Source organism: Lepidochelys kempii, chromosome 1 (assembly GCF_965140285.1).
Source record: "Lepidochelys kempii isolate rLepKem1 chromosome 1, rLepKem1.hap1, whole genome shotgun sequence".
Classification (NCBI taxonomy): Eukaryota; Metazoa; Chordata; order Testudines; family Cheloniidae; genus Lepidochelys; species Lepidochelys kempii.
In genome coordinates, this window is record NC_136380.1 from 210,103,749 (window position 1) to 210,128,506 (window position 24,758).

A 24,758-nucleotide genomic window follows, 5' to 3' on the forward strand; every position below is an offset into this window, starting at 1 on the left:
TGCAGTGTGAAGGGAACCAGGGTGGGTACAAAGTTTCCTTGTGTGTGCCCAGGGACCTTCTCCTGCAGTTTGTTCCCAGCCCTGGGAGTCCCCTTACAGCTATGTGGGCAGCCATCTGGATCATAACGAAGAAGATGGTTCCATGGGCAGGCAGGCTCCAAATGATGTCCCTGTTTATCCATAATCAGAACAGGATCAGAGGTGGGTTAAAATTGGGACATACGTCTTGTGTCAGGTGGAGGGAGGCTTCTAGGACATGCAGAAGGTCATTGCACTAGTGCATTGGGGATCCAGCTGGTACTGCCCCTAGTTTGTTACTGGGGGAAAGCTCTGCTGTTTGCCCCGTTCCCTCCTCCTTGTTGCACTACTCAAAGCCCCCACAAAGCAAAACCACTGCTCCTAGTAGGGGGAGGTGCAACAGCGTCTCTCCTCGACTTTCACCAGGTGTCACTCACCACAGGGCTAGAAATGCTCAAGGAACCTCAGGATCTGACCTGAAGTTTGGATCCGTGTCCCTCCTTGCTGGTTAAAAGTGGGATTTTCAAAAGAGCCCATGTGAATTAGGAGTGCAAGGCTCTTCAAAAGGGAATGGAATTCAGGCTCCCAATATACCAGGTGCTCTTGAAAATCCCACCTTCAATCCAGTGGAAAGGCACTGGGTCCATGAAACGTGCCTCCTCAGTGGATGGTGGGTGCCAGTATCTCTTAAACAATCAGTCATAAGGCCTTTGCTCAAAAAGCTTCCTTGACACCAGCACTCTCCTATCACCTTCTCTCTCACCTTCCTGTTCTGGGGAAGGGTTTGGCAAACTAGCTTTGGCAACACTTAGAGTCCTCAGATTCCCTGTGTCATGTTCTTGTGCACCAGACATGGGCTGGTCACAGAGCTCACACTAGATGTGTTCATCAAAAGATCTCTTAACGCTCTGCAGGTATAGCGGATCTTAAATAAGGTATTTTACACTCAGTGCCACCTAGTGGCTGAACAGTGTAATACAGTTTTACATTCCATTACACCAGGGATCTCAAACTCGAATCACCACGAGAGCCACATGAGGACTAGTACACTGGCCCGAGGGCCGCATCACTGGCACACACTCCCTCCTGCCCCTGCCCCTGCCCCCATTCCAACCCCTTCCCCAAAATCCCCACCCCAACTCCGTCCCCTCCCTACCCCTATTCCAACCCCTTCCCCAAATCCCTGCCCCTGCCCCGCCTCCTCCCCTGAGCGCGCGGCTCCCCGCTCCTTCCCCCTCCCTCCTGGAAAGTGCTAAGCACCGCCAAACAGCTGTTTGGTGGCAGGAAGCGCCTGGAGATGAGCGGGGACTCGACGCGTTGGGGGGAGGGAGAGCGGGGAGGAGGGGAGCTTGGCGGCAGGCAGGAAATAACCCTGTGGGCCTTGTGTTTGAGACTCCTGCATTACACCCTGGATCCCCTGCAGTCTGATTTTAGACTTGGCCTCACTGATCTTGGTGATGGGCAAAGATCACTTCCATGTCAATTCTTTTATGGCCTGATCCAAACCCCATTAAAGTCAACAAGAGTCTTTCCATTGACTTCCTCCAGCTTTGGATCAGGCCCTTAAAACTGTCGGCTGCCTTTGATCCCACTGGCCACAAAGCAACATTTCTGTGAACCCAGGAGGGGGGTAGAGGAAGTCACCATTGAGCACTGCTGCTATTTCCTCCCCTCCTCAGGGTGTAGTGATGGGTGCCAGCTCTTCTGACTCAAGGGCACTCTTGTGTGGGGCTGAACTCTGCCACCTCTCCTGTTCAATATACATGCAAGGCATCTCGGGGGGGAGAGTGCCCTCAGTGTGTGCCCACAGGCTGTGTGTTAAAAACAGACTTCTTACAGGAAAAGCCTAAGATGTGGTTTCTGAAAGCATAACATGAATTGGTAACTACGGTACAAATGAACTCTTCCCCTCACGTCAGAAAGACAGGCTAATGACAAAGCCTAATGCAGTACTGCCAACTCTCATGATTTTATCACAGTCTCTTGGTGCTTTCATAAAGCCCCAGTTCCTGAAGTTGTGTCATTATGTGAGAATCTCAGCTTTCTTGGGGGGTTTTAAGCACCAGCTGACTCGGCCTCACAGGGCTCTGGCTGTGGAGCTCTTTCATTGCTGTGTAAACTTTGGGCTCAGGCTGGAGCCTGGGAAGGTCCCAGAGCTTGAGCTCCAGCCCAGACCCAGAAGTCTACACTGGAATGAAACAGCTCCGCAGCCAGAGCCCTGCAAGCCTGTGTCAGCTGGCACATGCCAGCAGCAGGTGTCTAGTTGCCGTGTAGACATGCCCTGAAAGATTCAAAAACCAGAAGAAAAATAAAAAGAACCCAACATTTACTATTGTTTTAACAATCTCATGAATTTTAGGCCAATCACATGATTATTTATTGAGCATGTGCATAGTCATCTAGCCAAGCAATGGCATCTTCAGGGGCATGAAGCAGTTCTTCTAGGCCACCGCTGAACCTAGTGAGCAGGCATTCGTGGACAATATGTGTCATTGTCTGTGTTGCACCACAGCTGCACAGAGGGCATTGAGGAGGCTGTTCGACAGGGCTTTCCCTGCCCCACCCTGGCTGAGAAGTGGCTTGAGTGAAGCAGAACCTTCTGGGCTGAATCTGGAACTGGGCATGCAAAGAGGGATCTGTGCCTGGTTGGAAGCTGTGAGAGAATCCTGTGTGAAAAGCCAGTTTGTAAATGGTTTAACAGGGGAACTTCATAACCTGGTGGTGAAGAAAGATAACATACTGGATCAAGCTCTGGAGCAGATTACATGCAGAGTTCAAAATGTGGAAGCAGAAATTGGGGGTTCCTTAAAGATATCAGCTGTTAATTCCCAGCCTTGCGGTGATTCCTTTGTACCTGATGCAGCACTTCAAGAAATGATTGCTACTGTCACAGTTTACGGGTTAACTGCACTTTTGTCCCCCAACTCGCTCCCTTCATTACAAGTTCATGTCACGTTTCAGATCAGGAAGAACAACCTGGCACAGTTCATCTGTTTCTGTATGTAGCAGGTGTGGCCCAACCATGGCTCACGAGCCGTATGCAGTTCTTTTACAGTTAAATTACAGCTGTCAGCGCCCCCAGCCCCCAGCCCACTCTCTACCTAACAGACTGACGGAGGGAAGCTTGGGGCTACTGCCCTGGGGTGGGCTGGTGGGGTTAGGGTCTTCTGCCCAGCAGGGAAGGGGGTCTCAGGGCTTCAGCGGGAATAGGGCTGAAGCCCCAAGCCCCGGCATGTGCACCTGGCTCTCATACTTCTCAAGATTATTGTATGTGGCCCAGAAGGTGAGTACATTTGGGCACCCCGGTATATAGCTTACACATTTGATCTCTGGCCTCCTGAAAAAGCATAATTTTTGTATAATCAAATAAAAACTTTGATCCATTTGTTTCTCTTAAACTGTATGTTTATACTTGGAAGGATTAGATTTTTATTGGTGAATGTTGGTAAACATTGATTTCACCGAACACTCACAACTGCTATAAAAATATTGCCATTGATAATAGAAATATACAGCTAGACAAAATAAGAAAAACGCTGCTTGAGAACTGAGAGTCAAAATCGAATGGTTTCGAATTTTGAATTAGGCTCATTACAAATGGACAAATGAATGAACAGTGACAAGTACAATTTGTTGATTTGATTTTTACTGTGTAGCCTTTGACAGGTGGAGTTGATCATTTGCATTAATCGTTTATAAAACTTTAACTTTTTGAATCTCAACGTCTCTTGTCATTAAATAATTGCCTGACTCACTCACAATGTCACACATCTGTGAAAACTGAATTGATAAAAATCTAAAAAAACAGTTAAAATACACATCAATATTATCCGTCAGAATTATAAACAAATTAAGATCAAATTCTGCGAAGACTAAGTAAGTTGTGTGGTCATCCGTACACAGTCTGTGTAACCATTTGACTTAAAGATTCTCTTGTAATGGTCAGTGAAAAATTGTCTGCAGTCAAAGACAAAATTATAATTATTTTTAAAAATCAAAAGGCAGACACCAGAGAAGAAATCTGCCATTCACTGAAAACTACTGCTGGAGGAAGAAAAGCAGCTTACTGAATAAACTCAACATTGAAACAGCGGGCAACCATCCCTAGATTAAATCAAATAGGGTTTATTAAAATTAAATTATTTTTTAAAATTTCAATAAAATGTATATCAAAAACTAATTTTGTGTTACAAAAATATTAACTACAATATTGTCAAATCAATTTAGTTGAAAAGGCTGGTTTGAAACAAGTTGGAGCCCCAATATAATAACTTACACCCCACTACCACCGATACTGCCTGAGATCGGCAGGAGTACATCCATGTTCCTTCACACCACCTACGATCCAGAAAAAATAAATCCCACTGCTGCAGATATTCGGAGGGGCACAGAACAAGATATAAGCATGAACGGAGGTGGGGATATCAAATTTAAGATTTTAATTTTTTTTCAGAATTTTAAAGATGACTGAATCTCACTGCACCTCCATCCCCAGACACCCTGTCAGGGCTGATTCCCCACTCTGGCACTTCGAAGGCAGAAGGTGGGGGCCCACAAGGATTTTAAAAATTAATACTGGCCACTCCAGGCTTGTATTAAACTCCCAAGGTCACAGCTTCTCTCTGAACTTGGATGGGTAGATGCTGCCACCACCCAAGTGCAACCCCTTCCCCCTCCCCTCCCCCTTGCCCCCCCACCTTTTGAGAACCCAGGAAGGAACACTTGAAAATTCCTTCCTGTGGGGTACCCTCAAGCCCTTTCACCCCGCCCCCCTTCCAAACAAAGGAAATCAGCTGTTGCCACCAGCTAATTAAACAACATATGCACAAACCTCTTCGGCACACAAAAATCCAATCCTGCTCTTTAAAAAGGTAAATTTTATTAAACCCAAAAAGAAAGGGACTACATTTGGAACTTCGGCTTTTTGCTGGATTTAAAAGAAACAATTACAAAAATTAAGCATCAAGATCGCGCTCTTGAGTTTCAGCTTAAAGGTTACAAGCAAAACAAAAGCATCTGGCGTTAGCACAGAGGACTCCGCAAGCCTTACAAAATAAAAGAAATAACCCTAAACCCTAACCCTTTCTAGACATTTCTGATTTACTTACATATCTGGGTTTCAGATCAGTAGGTTCGAGGTTGATGCTGTTTCATACCTGGTTTTAAAGCTGCTTACAGCATTGCTACTCTGTGCCTCAGCTCTCCCTCTCTGGAGAACCACAACACACAGACAAAGAGAAGGTTTTTTCCCATTTTAAAAAGTTCTAGCCCTCCCGTTGGCTTTTTTGGTCAGGTGCCCACTCCTTTCCTTTTACCTGTGGGCTTGTTAACCCTTTACAGGTAAAGCAAGTAGAGAACAGCTACTAACAGGGGTTTTATAGCTAACTGGCTGGCTGGGTGTCCATAAAAGGGAGCGACCCACTCCCTTCATTTATCACATGCCCCCCAAATCACAGATGGTGCTGGCCAGCCTGGTTCAGGTCGGGTCCACACCAGCTGGGATTTCTTCCTGGAGGTTTAGGAAACAGAGTTACTAAGATACTTGCACCTCTAATTTTACTAATAATTACATGAAGAACTAAACAGTATTTTTCACATTTCAAGGACGACAAAGACTTAGAATACAGGGACATTTTTACCTGACTGATTCTGGGAAACCTTCCTGGGAGAGTGCATCAGCCACTTTGTTAGAGGCTCCTGAAATGTGTTGTATTTCAAAATCAAAGTCTTGAAGAGCTAAACTCCACCAAAGACATTTTTTGTTAGTCTCTTTGACTGTGTGAAGCCACTTCAGTGCACCATGGTCAGTCTGCAGGTGGAAACGCCGTCCCCCAATGTGTGGGCGTAGCTTCTCCACAGCACACACAATGGCGTAACAGTCTTTTTCTGAGACTGACCAGTGGCTTTCCCTCTCAGAAGGCTTTTTTGCTGAGAAACATGACAGGCTGGAATTGTTGATCTCGTCCTTCCTGCATTAAAACTGTTACCTGCACACATTAGGGCATCCCACTTTTTCCCAGTCCATTGGGCTCCAGGCCTAACCCGGTTAATTTAAGCACCCTCACCTTTTCCCAATTCGTAGGGCTCCAGGCGAAAAGCTCCTACCCTTACCCAATCCGTAGGGCTCAGGGCCACCCAGACCCAATTCGTAGGGCTCAGGGTGTAACTAACCTGGTCAATTTAAGTACGCACACCCTTTCCCAGTACGTAGGGCTCCGGGTATATACTACTTCTGCGGGTTTGCAGGACCTTTTACCAGTGAAAGAGCCTTACGCAGTCATATACTACATAACCTCTATTTATTAACAATCACCAAAAACAGACTGCCCACGCTACACATACAGTGCTCACCACTCCCAGTAAGACAGATGAACTTTTCCTGATGGCCAGTCAGGATCAGGTCCATCTGGGGGACTCCAGTTTCTGCATAGTATCATTGGCAGAGTGTTGAGGTCTGGCAGCTCTGATCTTTGGGGCTGCATCCTAGAGTTGGTTCCCAAAGAACTTCCTTTTGGACCCCAGTTTATATAGTGAAATTTGAGTTCTTTTTGGCTATACCTTAACCAATCATTATACTAACATTTTACGAACCAATCCTAACATAGTGTAACAAAATTATTTAACCAATCCTACCCCACCACCTTAATTTACACCTAGCAAAATTAATTATATAACAGACAGAAACAATTAAAGAACCAGACAGAGACCACACAGATAAACAATAGGGAAATGGGGACCATAATGACAAAACAATAAAGAAATCAGGATTTCACAATCACAACTCTCGATAAGTGATTTCTTGACAGACAGAATGCCATCAAACTAAGTTTTCTTTAACCATCTTAAGATGTGTTTCTTTATCTGGTGATAGTGGGTGCCAATAGGATGGGGGTCTCCTTTTAAACAGCCTGATACTACATTGGTTTAATGTAATGTAGATGGAATGTGAGGATGTGACTTCCTGCTTCTCAGCTAATGGCTGCTGCTTGGCTGCTCTTTTAATCTGGCTGCAGATGAAGGCCTTTGGCCTTACAATATGACTACAGGAGAAGGCCTTATCCTTACAGTCCCCTTCTTAATGACACTTTTACCAAAGCCATCATTACTATTCCAGGAGTCCAATACTCAGACCTGCTGAGCTTGGGCTTGCCTCCTGGGTATAATTAACAAGGGCCTTATTTGACTTTGCATGCCAGCTTCCTGTAGTCTTCGAACAGTTCTCTTCATCCAGCAAGCCAAAGCTACTATGCTTACTAATAAAGCCAATTGGATTCCAATGATCACCACAATGGGGTGAACCATTATATTTAGCATACCAGTTGCAGAAGGTGACCACCCTAATAGTGTTTTCCACCAAGAGTGAAGTCCTGCATCTGCAATAGTTTTCAGCATTTCACTGATTTTTGCATTATCGCATTATCGCACTGAGGATACCTCTTCAGGGGAGGGAACTCCAGTTCTTAGGAAGAGGCCTTTAGGACCTCTCTCCTACATGTACCATCACCATGGGCTCCTCCCAGCACTACACATAAGTCTATCTAGATGTCTTGAGAGATCTGCAACCTTCACACCAGGCAGGCAAGTCACAACATCATCTGGAAGGAGGGTCCCAACTATGGGATCATTTCCCTCTGCTCCAGTTGGATGTTCTCCTTCCCTGAGACTTTCATCCCCCTCAACAGCACAGAGGCTGTCAGACCAGGGGTGGGACCATTCTACGGTGTCCTGGGAAGTCTCATCTATGTACCTCTCTGTCTCCCTCAGCTCCTTCAGTTCAGCCACTCTGGTCTCCAAAGCCCGTACACGGTCTCTGAGAGCCAGGAGCTCCTTGCACCGAATGTACACATACGCCACCTGCCCATAGGGCAGGTAATCATACATGCTGCATTGGGTGCAATAAACTGGATAGCTCCCACTCTGTTGCTGGACTTCTGCCTGCATTATCTTTTTACTCCTGAAGCTCGTTCCTTTGCTGTTGCTTTATATATAACAGTGGTGTTTGGCTTTAAGCTTAAAGAACGTTAAGTGTATCTAGTGCCCGCCCCCCGCCCCACATTCCCCTCACAACTCTCTCGCAAAACTCCCCTATTAGTTGCTCCTGGTCGCTAGCTCCTCTGGTCGATTAGGAGTGGCTTTTTAAATGCCCCGGTCTTCCTGATTAGCCACGCCTGCTGGTTAAGGATTGATGGGTGCTAAAGGGCTTAGGGATCAAAGCCTCGTTAAGAAGCTCTCAGCCATGCCTAGCAGGCCGCTAGGCTCAGCACACACATGGTCAGCACACAGTCCCCCAAACAAACAGACCACACGGTATATTTCAGTCAAGCAACAAGCACATCACAAACACAAACACACACACTACAGACAACAAACTTACCCCCAGGGTCACATAATTGCTCCTCCTTCACCTGGAGAACTCCCTCCCAAACCTCCCCTGTTAGCCGCTCCTGTTCTCTAGCTTTCTGACCTCATCATGTGACTCCAGGAGCCGGGGCTCAAGGCACAAGCCAACAGGGTTTATGCTTTAATCTGGCCCAGCTCCTTGGAATACTTAACATAGAGAACAGCTGTATACTCATTTAGCATTGAGTTCTAAATCAAATCACACAGGGCCACTGTCATCCCAAAGGGCTTGCCTGGGGGTCACCTTGGTGACTATGGCGGGTAACAGTTGAATTGCTTGTGGTAGGTGTAGGCTCTCTGGTGAGTGACTGGGGGGGTGTATGTGATGAAAACAAATTCTGCATGTAGTTGCATGGCTTTATTCGCTTTTTTTGTAGTTTTGAGCTGGATGTTGGTTCTGAGTAACTCTGTTTGCAACCAAGTTTTTATGTGTTTGAATCAATACATGATTCCACATTGTTATTTTCTCCACTAAAGGGTCTATATCCTGGAAAGCAAGAACTCTGAGAAGGACTCAGGCATCATTGTCGATAATCAGCTGTGCACCAGCTCCCAGCGCAAGGCATTGTGTTAGCCCCTTTTGCCATACGCCTCATGTACGGCTGGGTCAGACACAAAGCAGAATGAGATCCAAAAGCGTGGGGGGGAACGACAGTTAAATTCAAATTGAAAATACGGTGCAACTTTTTAACAGTGAGAATAATTAGCCACTGAGCCATTACGTCTTTCCAAAAGACCTGTGTTAGTTCAGTGTTTCTCCAGGGGACCACAAAAGGCAATGGCTGCAGGGCATAGCAAATGTTATTACAACCTTTAACAAAGACAGTCTTGCTCCCCACTCATCCTGACATTTCAAGGTGAAATATTCTCTGCCAACCTCTCAAAACACACACACACAAATAAACTCTATGAGCGTATCAGTATTAGCCCTGACACATTGTTTATTCTTCCTTTTCCCAAATATGAGGGGTTGCCAAGAATTCTGGCTTTGAAGAAAGGGGTCTTCTCCCTGAATAGCTTGAGAAACACTGAGTTAGTTCCACCCCAAGTTACTGTCCCTCCACTGAAGCAATTGCTGGGAGAAATTCTGTGGCCTCTGTCACACAGCAGGTCAGACCAGAGGATCATAACGGACCCCTCTAGCCTTAAACTCTGTGGGTACAGCTACACAGCAGTGAAAAACCTGCAGCTGACCTGGGGAGGCTGACTTCAGGAAGACTTTTGATACCGTCTCACAAGACCTTCTCATAAACAAACTAGAGAAATGTAGCTGAGACGAACCTACTATAAGCTGTCTGCGCAAGTGGCTGAAAACCCACCCTCAGAGAGTAGCTCTCAGTGGTTCACAGTGAAGCTAGAAGGGCGTATCGAATGTGGTCCCACAGACGCCTGTTCTGGGTTTGGTTCTATTCAATATCCTCAAAAATAATTTGGATAATCACAGAGAGAGTACACTTATAAAGTTTGCAGACAATATCAGGTTGTGAGGGGTTACAAACGCCTTGGAGGATAGGATTGGAATTCAAAATGATCTGGACATACTGGAGAAATGGTCTGAATTAAATCGGATGAAATTCAATAAGGACAAAGGCAAAGGATTATACTTACGAAGGAACAATCAGTTGCATAAATACAAAATGGGAAATAACTGCCTAGGAAGGAGTACTGCAGAAAAAGATTTGGGGGTTCTAGTAGATCACAAACTAAATATGCATCAACAACGTAATACTGTTGGGGGGGGAAGGGATCATTTGGGGATGTATTAGCAAGAGTGTTGTACACAAGACATGAAAAGTAATTCTTCAACTCTACTCGGCACTTATAAGACCGCAACTGGAGTACTGTGTCCAGTTCTGGGCACCACACTTCGGGAAAGATGTGGACAAATTGGAGAAATCCAGAGGAGAGCAACAAAAATGATTAGAAGTCTAGAAAACATGACCTCTGAGGGAAGATTGGAAAAACTGGGTTTCTTTAGTCTGGAGAAGAGAAGACTGAGGGGGAACATGATAACAGACTTCAAATATGTAAAAGGAGGAAGGTGATACATTGTTTTCCTTAACCACTGAGGACAGGACAAGAAGCAATTAGCTGAAAGTGCAGCACAGGAGATTTAGGTTAGACATTAGAAAACTTCCTAACTGTCAGGGTTGTTAAGCACTGGAACAAATTACCTGGAACCAATTAGGGAGGTGGTGGAATCTCCGACATTGGAGGCTTTTAAGAACAGGTTAGACAAACACCTGCCAGGGATGTTCTACATCAGCAGTTCTCAACTGGGGCTCAGCAGTGAGCCAGTTTCAGGGGGTCCCCAAGCCCCACCACCCCGTGGGGCAGAAGCTCAGAGCCCATGGGTGGAGTTGGGGAGGCACGGCGGACATTGCCCCACCAAGCTGCAGTGCCTTACCCAGAGCAGGGCAGTCCTGGAGGCAGCCACACGCACTCACACCCACCTCCTCCTCCTCTTCGTCCCCCCCACTCTCCCCTGAGGCCCTATCTCCTGGCCAGGTCAGAGGCTGGAACCCTAAGCCAGATAGTGCGTAACGGCTGCTGCTCTGGTTGGTGCCATGGAGCCAGAGAAGAATTAAGGTTTTGCGGGGCCCTGGGCCAGAGCAGGTGGGGTCCCCTCCCCACCCCTTCCGCTTGCAGTGGGCGGGTGTCTCAGTACCAAAAGGCTGCTGCTCTGCTCGAATGGGCCCTGTAACCCTGTGAGCAGAGAGACAAGGAAAGGGAGCGGCCCTGCTCTAGCCTGGCCTCTTGGGAGGGGGTGGCTGGGTCCTGCCAGGGCTTTGCCCAGCAACACCAATCTAGTCCCCTGGTGCTGGCTTCCCGCTGGGGTGGGGGTCACCATCCTCCCCAAGTCCCTACTAAGGGCAAAGCTGCTGGGGCTGGCAATAGGAGGAGGGCTGGACCTGGGCTCCAACAGGGGACGCTACCTGCTGAAACTGCAGCAACATGGGCAGCTGGCGATGGGACGTACCCTCAGTGGAGAGGAGAGGGGACAGGATAGGAGCAGACGCCCAGCAAGGACAGGCGGCCTCCACGCTTGCTATGGCGGGGGACCAGCTGCAAACAACAGAGATGCAACGGGCTGACACTGGATGCTGCAGCTCCACCAGGGCGCAGTTTTAATGTATGCCACTCAGTGTTGGGCAACAAAGAAGAAACATGAGCAAATGATGCACAGAAATTCAAATGTTGAGATGGACAAGTGGCATAAGCAAAAACGTGTATGTTAGAGACATGCTCAAAATAACATCCATAAATGAAAAAAATGAGGGAGCGGAGGCTCAGATGGTTTGGTCATGTACAGCACAGTCCTGACAACTATATGGGTAAGAGAGTCCAACAGATCAAAATTGATGTGGGGAAAAGACAGAGGCTGACCCGACAAGAAGAGATGAGATGTCATAAAGGAAGGCATGTTTGCATGTAGTGTGATAGAGGATGTGGCATTGAACAGAGCACTTTGGAGGGAGAGGATTCGTAGAGTGGACCCCATTTGATGTAATTAACACAAGGAAGAAAAAGAAGAGCCCTTCTTCGTTTGTTGTTGTAATGAGATTTCAGAAAAAGGCAGAACTAATTTGTGGCTCAAATTCTGAAGTGAGGAATGTTCTGTATTCTAAGAGGAACCCAAGGAGTGTGTGTGCGTGCGTGCATGTGTGAGAAAAGGAGAAATTTATGTTAATATAATCCTGGCATCCATGCACTGTAAAACATGGTATTCAATGCTAAGGAAATATTTTTACATACACAAGACAAATTCTAGTACCTGACTGGCTCATTTATCACATGACTGTTTTTAACTAATGTTTGATATTGGTGAGTAATGCTCACCAATCATAGCTCACATGTAAATGTCACCCATCTGGCTGCAAGTGAGATCGGAGAAAATCATCACTTCTGAGCCATTCAGGAAGAAGAGATTATTTGGCAAGTGGTGTCCGTTTGGCTGTTCTTTGTGAGTAGCCCATCATATTTCTTTTTCGGGACACTTAACTTGATCTCCATTATAGGTTAGTTTAAGACGTATTGAAAAATTGGCATGAAAGTGCTCCCTTGTGCTGATACAATATAAATAATGGGACACAGTGAATCAGAGAAATTCTGGAAACAGATATAGAAAGCAATGTATGCCGGCATCCATGTGTACCAACCACCGTGTTAGTTAATATTAGCTCCTGCAAAAGCCGAATTTAACCTCATACCAAGATTATGGAAAATAAGGGACTATAACGCAAATGAAGTGGGAAGAATTGTGACACACAATGTAGCTTGAGACATATCCACTGTGACTTCCTCAGAACTCCTCTATTCTGGGAAATACTCCCCAGATACTCTCAGGTAGAATTGGATAATATCCGTGTCAAAAGTTTTATGGGGCATTCACAATACTCTAGATGCAGAGAAGGAAATGATTCCAGGATCAATGATTCTACAAGGTAGCATACTCCTTATCTGCCCTTGCTCATGCAAGTCTTTGTTAAAATCTGGGGTGTTGAGCTCAAGAAAAATTACTACAAAAATGATACATGAAATATGGTGTGACAATCAGTTAGCTACTGTTGTTAGATGTCCGGCTGTGGGTGTGTGTTCTCCTTGTATGCTGCCCCAGCTCTGCACAGACAGTCTGCACAGCAGACCTCGAGCAAACTGCCCAATAACCACAAGATCTGTTAAGGTATGAAGGTGCCAGGCCAGGTCTATTGTCAACAAAGCATGGTAATAGCACCTGGCAGACTCTACGAGGATACTAAGACAAGTATGCCTGTGAAAAAGGACGCAGCTCAGTGAATAGCAGGACTTTCCATTCCCCCCCCCCCCCTCAGCTGGGCAAAGATACTCCCTCTGAGATACATCTTCATCTCCTGATACAAACAAGTTACATACTGCCTTTGACATAGTTACTGCCCCCTGACGTGGCTAGTTATCACCCATCACCTTGTACATGTGGGTTCAATCAGAACATCTCTATTACATAGGGTCATCCTGACCTTATCTTTTAGGAGGGGTCGGTGTGTTCCTGTTATCCTTGGTGAATGTTTTTGTACCACCCTCGATATCTGGTACCACTCTTCTGAAATGTTTTGGTACCACTTCATATCGGGACGTGTTTGTGTGAGTACTTTGTGGCTAGCACTTCTTAGGAATGTGTATTTCTGCAGTATCAGCCCTGTTCTTGCCAAACTCTGTGAGTAGATCCTGCTTCATACCAGGCCTCTCATACAAGGGCTTATGTCTCAGGCTCTCTTCCTAATACAGCTGCTATAGATTTAACCAAGGGATTCTGGTAAATTTCCTTGGATAGAGAGTCACAGAAGAAGTCTGCATCCATTACTGATTTCGTACTTTTTTAATTTAAAGTAATACCCTTCTAATTAATTAATGCAAGAGCCACATTCCAGAGGCTGGTTAATCAGGTATTACATGGGGTTGAGGACTTTGCTATCAGCTACGTTGATGATATCACTAGATTTAGCCACACCAGGGAGGAGCACAAAGCACAGGTGGGGAAGGTATTGAGAAACCTCAGGGAGGCAGGCCTCACACTCAAGGTGTCAAAGTGGAGAATGGGGGGGGGCAGCAAAGATCCCTTACCTGGGCCATTGGGTGCGTAGAGACACACATACACAGTGGATGTGCTACCTAGCAAAAGTGACAGGCAAACTGAGTAAGTCGTAAGTTACAAGGCTCAAACTCCACTTGCTAGAACAGTCCGTGAAGGTGTCATCAGACCCTGAGGAGGTCCTGCATCTGCTATTCCGTTCCAACCTTACAGCCACGGCTGAGATGATCTGGTCCACCCTACTTTTAAAGTAATTGCTCAGGTGGGCCTTGCTATTCGATCCATGAGCCCCAGCACACTTGTGAGGCCTCTTGCATGCTCCCATTTCAACCCAGTATTTCCCACACCATGGCCTTGTTCTGGTCGACAGGGAGCACAAAGCCATGCTGGGGTTCTGGTCAAGGGCCACCTCATCAGCAGAATTGGGCCTGGGATGGGATCCCTTGGCATCCTGGCTCCATCAGTGGAGTGGGGAGGGACAGGCATAGACGGTGCTGGGGGAGGGAGACTGTCAACAGAATACTATGCTGGTTATTGTTGTTACCAGCCATGAGAAGGGCATAGAGCAGGGGGCTGGCCTGTGGGAGATAGTTGAGGGCAAACTTGCAGGGTGATGGTGGATGATGATGAAGTGGAGATAGATATCGACTGTGAAAATGACGGTGGCACAGATCCGATTCTGTTGTGCTGGAGGCGAGGGGAGGTGTTGGTCGATGTCTGAGGAGAGAGTGTGACTGGGTGACATGCTGCTTTTCAGTGATGCTGACCCTGACCAGAAACCCCGTGTGCACAACCTGAGGACTCGCACCTGACTGATATGTGAATTCCAGACAGCAGGAACAATCCTCACCCTGCTCTTCTGGGACAGGGATGGAGAGTGGTGGTGGCTGTGAACTGGCCTGCTCCATGTTAGCCTTTCTTGGTTATAGCTGTGGCAGCTGCTCACTGGACCGTGCTTCTTTTGCTGGCAAGGGTTCAGGTCTTCCCCATCCCACAATTCCGAGAAGGGTTTAATATCAATGGTATCCAAAGGAAAGAGTCAAGACCACGTGATCTAAAAATCCAACCAACTCAGTGTCGAGTGCCCAGATCCTCAACGGTATCCAGGCCCCTAACCTCCACTGGCTTCCTAAATACCTTTGAGGATCTGGGCCTCTGACCCTAACACTGCAGTGCCTCCCTGAGCGATGGCAACAGGGGCCACCACTCAAATCAACACTATATTTCCCTCTCTTCCACCAGTGTCTCTCTCAAACCCCACCAACCTGCAGCTCACCTAACGGGGGAGAGGGAGCCCAGCACAGTACGTTATGTGTCATTCTTTAGCTACACACCAAGATGTGGACTCCAGATCAAGGGCTTAGGGTCTTGAAATAGACAGCTGCTTAGGATATAAGACAGCACATTTGAATGTGTAGGTGGCACTGGTATCCCTGGAAGCATCAAGGAGATCATAAATACCTCAGTGCAGTTTATATACTGGTGTATTGACGTCACTCGGAGCATCAAGTTGCACATTCACATAAGGTTCAAGTGTGTTTGCTTTGCATCACAGAAGAATGTATTTACTGCACTGATTGAGAGAATTCTTCCATCCCGCAAACGGGAAATTTACACTATAGCAACAATTCCCACACTTGTATTTGGGCATTTTGAGCTTGTATGTTAAAAGAGACATTGTCAACTTTTAATTTGTATTTGCAGCCTTGTTGTAGCCATGTTGCTCCCAGGATATGAGAGAGACAAAGTAGGTGAAGTCATATATTTTACTGGACCAACTTCTGTTGATAGATGGTACAAGCTTTCGAGCTAATGAGTCAAGGGAAAGAAAAAAAATCAGAGTGTCTAATCTAAATACAAGTTGGGACCGTTATTATTAAGCATAAAGGTAATGCATGTCTTAGGAGGCCACTTGAAATGAAGTGGGCAATAAAGGTTAGACGGTTATGTAAAAGGAGTTTGAAGTAGGCCAAAAAGAGTTAGCAGGCAGGTGCTGTTCCAAATTGTTGTGATAAGACATGAAATTAATGTCCCTATTAAATCCATGGTCTTTAGCTTCTAGTAGCATTATAAATGTAAGTTCCCAGGCTCATCCTTTGAAGGTGTTGTGCAGGTTTCCTTCGAGAATGAGTTTTGAAAGATCGGATATGGAGTGATTGCCTAGAGGTGATATGGTGGCTTTGTCTACTATGCTCCTGGGAGTATTCTGTGCCAGAAAATTTAAAATTCTGCACACAGTATTTTACAATTCTGCATATATTAATTATCAAAATATCACAATATAATCATGCCAGTTTCTGTCAGCAAGTATGTCCGTAACAATACAGACAAATAAAAAGATTCAGGAATTTTTTTTTGACAAATAGAATCCTTACTAAGCATATCAATACAGAACTTTAAGTATTTCATTTAAACTACAGGAACGTATTTCCCGCCCCCCTCAGAAGCAGTGCAAAGGCTTGGGGGAGTCAGGGGTAATGGATGAGCTGAGAGAAAGGGAAGGAGCCTGGGAGTGAACCTGGAGTGCTTTTAGGTGCGGGTGGGAGAAGTATGGAATAGTTTCTTTTCTGGAGGGTGGGGGGGGGATTGTTACAGAGTTGGGGAGCCTTCTCCCATGCAGACCCTGACTGACCCCAAGCCTCTCCCATTCAGTCAGGCACATCTGCCCCTGTCCCTGTGTGTCTCTGCACCCCCACATTATTTGATTAAAAGAGTTATTTGGGAAAAGATTTGATAGTTTCTTTAAGTTCCTGTGTGAATTATGGTGTGGGGTCTTTTTTTAGTTCTTTCTTGTAGGTGGTGTCAGAGACTTGTCTGTTGATCTTGTTGACACAGTTATCATGATTAAGGACTACAATAGTGCCCCCTTCGTCTATGGGTTTGATCATTATCTGGTGGCTGGATTTCAGGGACTATCCCCTGGGTGGTACAGAGACTGCAGTGGACGTAATGCAGGGGTGGCCAAACTGGCTTGTGAGTCACATGTGGCTCTTTTACTGTTAAAGTGCAGCTCACAGATCCCCCCACCCCCCCATTCTCCACCTACCAGAGGGGGAGAGGGGAGAGACAGGGACCTTGGGACCGCTGCCTTGCAGCAGGGAGATGGAGGTGTCTCAGGGCTTCAAGAGGAGCGGGGCTGAAACACTGGGCCCTGGCAGGCACCTCCTGTGGGGCTGAAGATTGTTGTATGCAGCTTGGAGAGTCAGTAAGTTTGGCCAGCCCTGATGTAATGCATGTCTGAGGATTTCACAGTTGATTTTTTTCCCTGAAGCAATTGATGTAATGATCCACTGGGTGCTTTTCTTCACTGTAGGGTGTCCATTCAGATGACTTGTTTTCTTGTGACTGTCAGTGGGGATGTGGTAGGTGTGGGTGGCGTCTTTGCTGTGAAAGATTTACTTGAGGTGGAGTTGGCTGAAGAATTCTTCTAGTTCTCTACATTAGTACTCTCATTAGCAGAAAGCAGCAAACCTGGAGAAATGGGACAGTCAAGCTCATGGACTAAGCAGATGCTAATGGAAGCATTTTTGGGGAGATGCAGTGCTGAACCATTGGTATTTGGGTAGATCCAGCACATTTCCTTGGAGGCCTTTTCTAAGTTAGCCGCAGTTATTTACTGCTGGAATCAAGACAGACCTTCTGTTACATGCAACATGGAAACACAAACTTAGTTTTCAAAATCAGATTCATTTTATTTTCATCCATGTATTGGCACTGGCGGTACGAGCTGGGAGTCTGCAGAAAGAGCAACAGAAGAGCCCATCCCAAGCATCTCATTAAAAATCGCTCAGTGGATCATTTTTGGTTTTGCCAGTCTCATAGCTGGTAAGACTGGGCCCATTGTTCTGATAAGGCAGGCTTTGGAACACCTTCAAGTGTACACACTCATCGGTGCTGTTGCTGATGGAGACCTGAAAGACAAGGAGAATGGGACAGCCATGGACTAAGCAGATTCTCATGAAGGGATGTTTTGGGGAGATGAAGTGCTGAACCTTTGAATAGCTACAAAGTAAAAATTAAATCACACACGGTATCATTCAATACCCTAAACCTGGTCTGTAGAGACTATCCCATTTCATAGCACATGTGTGAGCAGAAACAGGCTTGTGTGTCCAAATTAGGGTGTTCCTGGTGATCAGCAGAAATCGAAATTTTATCCCTGATCTCACAAGGCCAAATTCAGCCCTGCCATAAGAAGGTGTCACTTCCACTGGTTTCTCCAGGAGTTGCACCTATTTATGCCTGGCCAGAATTTAGGTCATATTCTTCATACCTCAAAGTTATCCTTCCCACTCAACCCCTTCATCTTCTGCTTTTGCACATAACCTTGGGTATCTGAGTGAAGTAAATGAGAGTTTGCTCTACAAAAATCTGATTGAAAACGTTTGGGTTTAACTATCAGTTTTTCTTTCCTAAGGCAAAGTCTCATTGACTTCACTCAGATCCCATGCCTAGGCTGGCAGTGAAAGAGTTAATCCTATTCACCCGAGGAAGGCCAGAGCTGTAGGCAAAGACACTGGGGGAGGGGGCAAAGAAAGCTGAATGCTGGGGTGAAGCAAGCCAACACCCTCACGGGGCTGGGTGAAGATTTTTCAGACAAATATTTTATTCACCAAAAAAAATGCAGTTTCAAATCTACCAAAACTATTTGTGAGTTTTTGTGAATTTTGACTGTCTCTCAAATCAAAAAATATTTGTTTGGAAATCCTGACAAACTGTTGCAATATTTCCAAATTGATTATTTTTGATTTTTGGGGGGAGAGAGATTTGCAAAATGGCCAGAGGAGGAGATGGTGGTGTCCCACCTTATAACTTTTAGTCCAAGTGGTTGGGGGTACTCAGGTGAGATATGGAAGACCTGGGTTCAATATCATCCTCATTTGAGGTGCAGAAGGGAGTTGATTGGGGTCTCCTGCCTCTCAGTAGAGTGCTCTAACCAGTAGGCTATGAGGTATTCAAGAGGCGGTTTCTCTGTCTCGCTTATTGAAGCTGTTCCACTGTTCCACTCCCAAACAAACACACATACTGTTTTTAAAATTGCTCAGAGGAGTTTGAGGTGTATACCACAGAATCCTCTCAGTAACACTCCCCAAAATCCCCAGGCTGGCCGTGTGCCTACTGGGCTGATCATGGTGAAGAGGATTCTATGTCCTCTCAGGGCCTGGAGATGGCAGGATGAAAAAGCCATTGTTTTGCCCGCCTGCCCAAACAACACCTAAGGCCAGCTCTAAGGGTGAGAGCTGAGAAAGCAGTTGGAGAGTCTTGAACGGAGATCGCCCTCTTGGCAATCCTAAAATTTTACAATATACAGCTGAAAGAGTTCAGAGTAGCAACCGTGTTAGTCTGTATCCGCAAAAAGAAAAGGAGGACTTGTGGCACCTTAGAGACTAACCAATTTATTTGAGCATAAGCTTTCGTGAGCTACGTGAGCTACAGCTAAGGTGAGCTGTAGCTCACGAAAGCTTATGCTCAAATAAATTGGTTAGTCTCTAAGGTGCCACAAGTCCTCCTTTTCTTTTACCTGAAAGAGTGGGACTCATGCTTTATAAATACTAAGATCAGATTTAAATGAGATTCACAAAACAAGCTGTTTATCTTTTCTATTTTTGTTGCAAAATCGCATCCAACAGGAAGTAATCCCTACCTTGATTAAAAGGTCATATTGGAACCCTTTCCTGCAACGTTTGCTCACTATTTGAACATCTTGCTTTAAGGCACTCAGAATTATACCTATGTTCTTCTTCAATTAGAACACTTATGCAATGATGGAAGAAGTGGGGGATTTTGTTGAGTACTGACCTTAATGAAGTAGTTTGTTCCAGCAACCACCTGACTTTTATATTTTATGGCTACAAAGACTGGATACGTCTTGTTCTCTCTCTCTTCCAGCTGTGGCTTCACCTGTAGAAAAAAGAAAGAGGGTTAGGTGGTGTAATGGGGTCAGCAAACCCCCTTCTCATTGTATGTCTACGGCCTCAGTTTCTTCTTCTCAGCTTCCCAAAGAATGCACATAGACTGACATGCAGCACATAAGCAAGGCCCAAAGAAGGGAAATGTTATTAACAAACAATTCAACTCAACTCAGATCTTGCAGCCTTATTCCCTAGGCTCCACAGTTCCTTGCAGCCAGGCTTCACACCCCTGTGAAAACTAGGATTGCTGCCTGGCTTTACCTGAAATATCTCTCACCTGAAGCTCCTGTTTTCTGCAAACATCTCCCCCAAAACACCTGTCCATCCACTGACCTCAGAGTCTGTCTGACCCAGCTCCCTCTTAAAGGAGGCACCGCCTCCAGTATGCCATCGCATGATACTTGGTCACTGTGATACAGAGGCCCATTGCTGCCAACTGGCAAAAGGTTCGCTGTTCTCTACAAGCAACTCCTGTCTAGACCTGACAAACTCACTACACCTAACACACTGCTTTCATGGTATTCACCCATGAAGGTTAGCATGTGAGGTCTCTGTTGAAAACTTGTAACTTATCAAACCCACAATCAGTGTGAGATGTGTGTATGGGTGATATTTAAAGAACAATGTAACTGTATTGAAACTTATGCCTTTATGGCGGTCTTGGAGGGAAAGTGAGTGACAAGGGAATAATATGTCTCGGTGACGGACAATTCAAGCAGGAGGGAGTTGTCACCCATCCTGGGCTAGCCAATTATGTATTGCATTACTCATTGTCTGCCTTGGCACCAACCCAGAAAAATCAATTGAAAAAACCATCAAAGACAAACTAAGCACTGAAACCACTTGAATGTGAAAAGGAATAATAGGACATGGCATGTTTGCTGAATAAAGACAAAAGACTGATTTGGTGTATCACAGGGTGGAGAAAGATGCTCTATATGCATTGACTAAGGAGGCTCCTTCATGAAAGATTGGGTCCTGGCTCCTTGGGGCTAGTAAGTGCAGCAAAAGACTGAACTGTGGGCTAAGAATCTACATGATTAGACAGGAAAGGTAACTTAACTGTAGGCCCTAGTTTGCAGTTAATATGGAACCATCTGTTTCCATTACTCACACTTGTTTCCATTTCATCTTAAATACATTTTCTTTTGTTTTACTGGAAGTGAACTGAAGTGTTGGGTGTGCCACAAGAGCTGTGATCTAAGGTAAACCTGGAGTCCACTGTTCCTTTTGGAGTGGAGGAACTGGAATTTCTGTGGTGTCCAGGGATCAGGGGCTGGATACCACAAGGGGACACTTCAAAGGGACTCGGAGGCTGGGGTGCACCTATGTTCAATCTGCAGGGCAAAGGCAGGGCTCGTACAGCCCAGAGGAGAGTGGCTGAGTGGTTGACAGGCTGGTTGTGTTAGGGAGCTAACACCCAGCTGGCAAAGGCAAGACTCCCTTGTGCTGGAGGCAGGTTTGGGTAGATGAGTTTATGCAGGGGAACAACTTTAAACGCCGTGGATTTTTAAAATTTATTCAGTGCCAGTACTTCAAAAATATGATGTAGAACAAGGAGTGTTTCCCCATGATAACATACATCTGAAGGGAAGGGAAGTTTGGGGCTCATCAGTGAATTGACAGTGACATTATCAATGACCTTCTCAAAGGCTAAGTACCCACTATCACAGTTCAGGGCAACTGCACCTGCAGTCCCCCCTTGTGTCCACCAAGCGGAGGCCCCCAGCTTTTCAGGCATCACCTCTCTTGGGCAAAGGTGCATGTCTCTCTCCCTCCTGGCCAGGGAGTTCAGGCTGCACAGCTTCCTAATCTACACGGTGATATCTCCAGCAAGCCACACTGCCTAAACAGGCCAGCGTCTGTGTGGCTCTCTCTCCACAGGCTCTGAACACGGAGTACCAGCAGTGACAGGTTATCGCACAGATCTTTCTAAGCAAGCACATTTATTCTTAAGGTAAAAGCATTACACAGGAAACATTAACTCAATAAAAATGTACACATGCTAAAAAATTTACCAGAGGTCACCCAAGCTCCAACCTAGGGCTCTGGTAGGTTAAGTCTTTCCAAGCTTTCCACAAGGATTGGACAGAAGGTCCTGACCATTTGCTGGATCAGAAAAAAGGCCCCAAGTCAGTTTAAACTATTTATCTAAAAATCCTTTTAACCAGTAAATACAAGTATCTCTCCAGGTCGTGTTATAATTTGAATTAATTTGCCTCACCTCCCCACACTGTTCTTAGTTCCTAGAGGGCTATGGTTCCCCTCCCCCATTGAATTATGTACAATCCCTCAATCATACATAAATGTTTGCATTTTTAATTCAATGAACTCCTATAATACTAACTTAATTCAATATGCTTTGTCCAGGATATTGCAGGTGAGTGTCATATCTGTCACAATCAAGTGACTTCTTAAAATTTTCCCTGAGACTATTGTGATTACACTCACCTGATGGGGTCATTGGAGTGAGATCTACAACCTATCCTGAAGGATGACCCATCACTCTTACAGATCTTGGGCGACAGGCCAGTCCTTGCTTACAGACAGCCCCCCGCAACCTTAAGTGAATACTCACCAGCAACCACACACCACACAACAGAACCACTAACCCAGGAACCTATCCTTGCAACAAAGCCCGTTGCCAACTGTGTCCACATATCTATTCAGGGGACACCATCATAGGGCCTAATCACATCAGCCACACTATCAGAGGCTCGTTCACCTGCACATCTACCAATGTGATATATGCCATCATGTGCCAGCAATGCCCCTCTGCCATGTACATTGGTCAAACTGGACAGTCTCTACGTAAAAGAATAAATGGACACAAATCAGACGTCAAGAATTATAACATTCAAAAACCAGTTGGAGAACACTTCAACCTCTCTGGTCACTCGATTACAGACCTAAAAGTGGCAATTCTTCAACAAAAAACTTCAAAAACAGACTCCAACGAGAGACTGCTGAATTGGAATTAATTTGCAAACTGGATATAATTAATTTAGGCTTGAATAGAGACTGGGAGTGGATGGGTCATTACACAAAGTAAAACTATTTCCCCATGTTTCTTCCCCCCTCTACCCCTCACTGTTCCTCAGATGTTCTTGTCAACTGCTGGAAATGGCCCACCTCGATTATCACTTCCCCCGCCCCCCGCTCTCCTGCTGTTAATAGCTCACCTTACCTGATCACTCTCGTTACAGTGTGTATGGTAACACCCATTGTTTCATGTTCTCTATGTATATAAATCTCCCCACTGTATTTTCCACTGAATGCATCCGATGAAGTGAGCTGTAGCTCACGAAAGCTTATGCTCAAATAAATTTGTTAGTCTCTAAGGTGCCACAAGTCCTCCTTTTCTTTTTGGAGTGCTCTGGTACATCAGCCCTTCTCAGATTCAGATATTCTGTGTCTCAGAGGAAAGCATTCAAGAGACTTCAGCTGTGAGGCAGCATGGACTGCAACAGCTAATGGGTCCCAAAAACCTCTGACACCCAGCACAAAAGAAATACTAATTTACTAAGGCTGCCAGAAAAGGACAAATACCCTCGGCTCACTCAACAGCTCAGAGTCGTTCTCAGTTTATCTTTTGTGGGACAGTTAAAAAAAAAAAAAGTTGGGGTCCTCAGGCCTCACTGTCTGAATATCTTACTCCATCCACGCAGCAGAGGTTGTTGGTCAGAGTTCAGTTCTGTGGTATGACTCATAGGGGGCCCCCCTGCCTTGCTCTTTCACACTGATGCAGCATCTTCTGCTTGAGTGTCAACTCTGGAGCAGCTGTTCCAGTGCGTCACAGGCTGCCACTCTCAACCCAAATGCTGCAATCGCTACACTCCTCCCAAAATCCCAATACACCCACTCTTGATGAACTATTCTCCCAGTTCCCATGGAGCCTTTCCTTTCTGCTGATTCACCACACTACACCCAGGCGTCCCACTTCTTTGGAAGTGTTGAGTTAAGTGTCCCCTCAGCACCAGCTGTCCTTGTCTCAGACAAATAAACTGTCATCCTCCACCCCCACCATTCATGACCTTCCCAACCTCCAAGCACTATTTACCCATCAGTTATTTATTGAAAGGGCCCACCCCTTCAAGGGAGGTCAAGCAGCCAGCTGCCTAGTCCCCAGATGGACAGTTTGAAGCCCTTGGCTCATGCCTATTTAATAAGTAATACATTCCTGAACAAATGTATGGTTGGTTGTTGTTTCTGGACTCAGCTAGGATTAGGACAGAAATGAAGGTATCACTCAGGGGTCAACAATGCTACAAGAAAACCTCTCCAAAATTGATAGGGCTAGGGCTTCTGGGGCTAGGTTTCACCAGGGATCTTAGGCACCCTGCTGACTAGTGTAATTCTTAGCCCCGAGTTAGGCACCCAGGTTCCCCCTGGATTGTATGGGGAGACTTAATTGCTTAAGAAAGGGATTGCCAGAAGCCAGCAGGCAGAGTGGGGAGCCATCTAAGCTGGCCAAAAGTAAAATGGAGAGAAGAGGGGCAGGGCATAGGGCCCAGATCTACAAAGGTACTTAGGCACCTGACTGACAGGCTGGAGAGAGGTGCCCATCTCTGCTTGGGATTTGTGCTTTCAGATTGCCAGATGTAAAGTGCCTTGTACCTGCTGAGGAAATCAGGGCTAAAATCCTTTTCTCTCAGAAGAGCTTTTGGCAGAGCATCATTTCCCTTTGCTGTGATTTTAATTGTCTGCTTTGGAGCCTCTTTTAGGAGCATTTGGATACTACAATGAAATCCAATATAATGGCAGCATTGTAGGTGGGGAAACTGAGGCAGAGAGCACTGAAGTGACTTCCCCAAAGTCAGGCCACACAATGAGTCTGTGGCTGACACAGGAATCACATC

The 24,758-nt window shown here is 45.8% G+C and overlaps 2 protein-coding genes across 8 annotated transcripts in view; one reads left to right on the top strand and one right to left on the bottom strand.

The window, feature by feature from the left end:
* Positions 1 to 24,758, top strand: part of LOC144929340 (uncharacterized) — a 94,295-nt gene that overhangs the window by 20,527 nt on the left and 49,010 nt on the right. The gene's annotated exons all lie outside the window — the stretch shown is intronic.
* CSTA (cystatin A) overlaps positions 17,657 to 24,758 on the bottom strand; it is a 56,783-nt gene continuing 49,681 nt past the window's right edge. For both annotated transcript variants that reach the window (XM_078848680.1, XM_073310754.2), the window contains 2 exons: positions 19,787 to 19,888; positions 17,657 to 17,898 (listed from right to left, as the gene is read on the bottom strand). In XM_078848680.1, coding sequence (XP_078704806.1) covers positions 17,764 to 17,898; positions 19,787 to 19,888 — 237 coding nt within the window. In that variant the 3' untranslated portion in view covers positions 17,657 to 17,763. The remainder of the gene's footprint in view (positions 17,899 to 19,786; positions 19,889 to 24,758) is intronic.